Source organism: Agrilus planipennis, unplaced genomic scaffold (assembly GCF_000699045.2).
Source record: "Agrilus planipennis isolate EAB-ADULT unplaced genomic scaffold, Apla_2.0 scaffold137, whole genome shotgun sequence".
NCBI lineage: Eukaryota > Metazoa > Arthropoda > Insecta > Coleoptera > Buprestidae > Agrilus > Agrilus planipennis.
Window position 1 is genome coordinate 493,598 of NW_020439008.1, and position 959 is coordinate 494,556.

Below are 959 nucleotides of genomic sequence, written 5' to 3' on the forward strand. Positions count from 1 at the left end.
AAAATTGAATGAAATGCATGTATAATGCTGAGCAATGGCTGTCCGTGCTGATTGCTCGTGGTCAGGGTGGGTGGCCGTGGGGGGCGGCTATCAAGTGGCTGTCTACAGAGCATGTCGCCACCGCCACCGCCTGTTCCCTGATTGATGGCTTCAGTCAAGCGCAACTGATAGTGGGACCACACATCGTCTCCGTGTTGCCGCCCCACGAATGCTCCGCCCCTTTTTACGGTCCCGCCTACGAGCGCGAAGGGTCAGAACTACTCAGAGAGCCAGTCAGTCTACAAGCGATCCCCTTAACTACTGGACATTCATAATGTTTTGCATACTATAGAAAGAAAAACGGTTGTGGTGCAGTGACAAAAAGTGCTTCTTGAACGTAGTTTTGACGCGGACAAGTTTTAGTGCAGTGAAAGCGAAAATGCTTCTAGGTGCCGTCCCCGATGACGAGGCCGCAGGACTGCTCCTGCCGACGGCTAAGGCTACTCGTGCCACGGACTTTTCTATTGCGGCTATAATGGCCAAAGGGGGCAGCTCCCCACAACAGTCTTCTCGTTCCGTCTCCCCACAAACACCTCCACCGGATGTCAGACTTCAAGGTCAGTTAAAATAGTTCTTAGGAAAGGAAATGTTAGATACTTACAATTGTGTTTGTGTTGTGTTCAAAATTATAAACAATATCATTAATACATGTTAATCTAGAAACGTAACTGATATTTGTTGAATTTAATTCAACCAAAAATTGGCGAATTTCAACTCATAAATAACATGCCTATGTAAAGGGGTCTAGTTCTCGAATCATTTTGTGGGAATTACGCTCTATATCTATATAATTTTTCTACTTCAAAAGGTTCAATGATAGATACCTAATATTAACTTTTGAAAACTTTTTTGATTTAGGTAACCAACAAGTGGCTTAAGCCTACGCGAAATTTGAATATTTTAATTTTCTTGTGTTACCT

The 959-nt window shown here is 43.8% G+C and overlaps 1 protein-coding gene across 1 annotated transcript in view; it reads left to right on the plus strand.

Annotated features, from left to right (window-relative positions):
* The first annotated feature begins 291 nt into the window (after window positions 1–291).
* Window positions 292–959, plus strand: part of LOC108735099 (T-box protein H15) — a 167,054-nt gene continuing 166,386 nt past the window's right edge. The window contains exon 1 of the mRNA XM_018466921.1: window positions 292–596. Coding sequence (XP_018322423.1) covers window positions 419–596 — 178 coding nt within the window. The 5' untranslated portion in view covers window positions 292–418. The remainder of the gene's footprint in view (window positions 597–959) is intronic.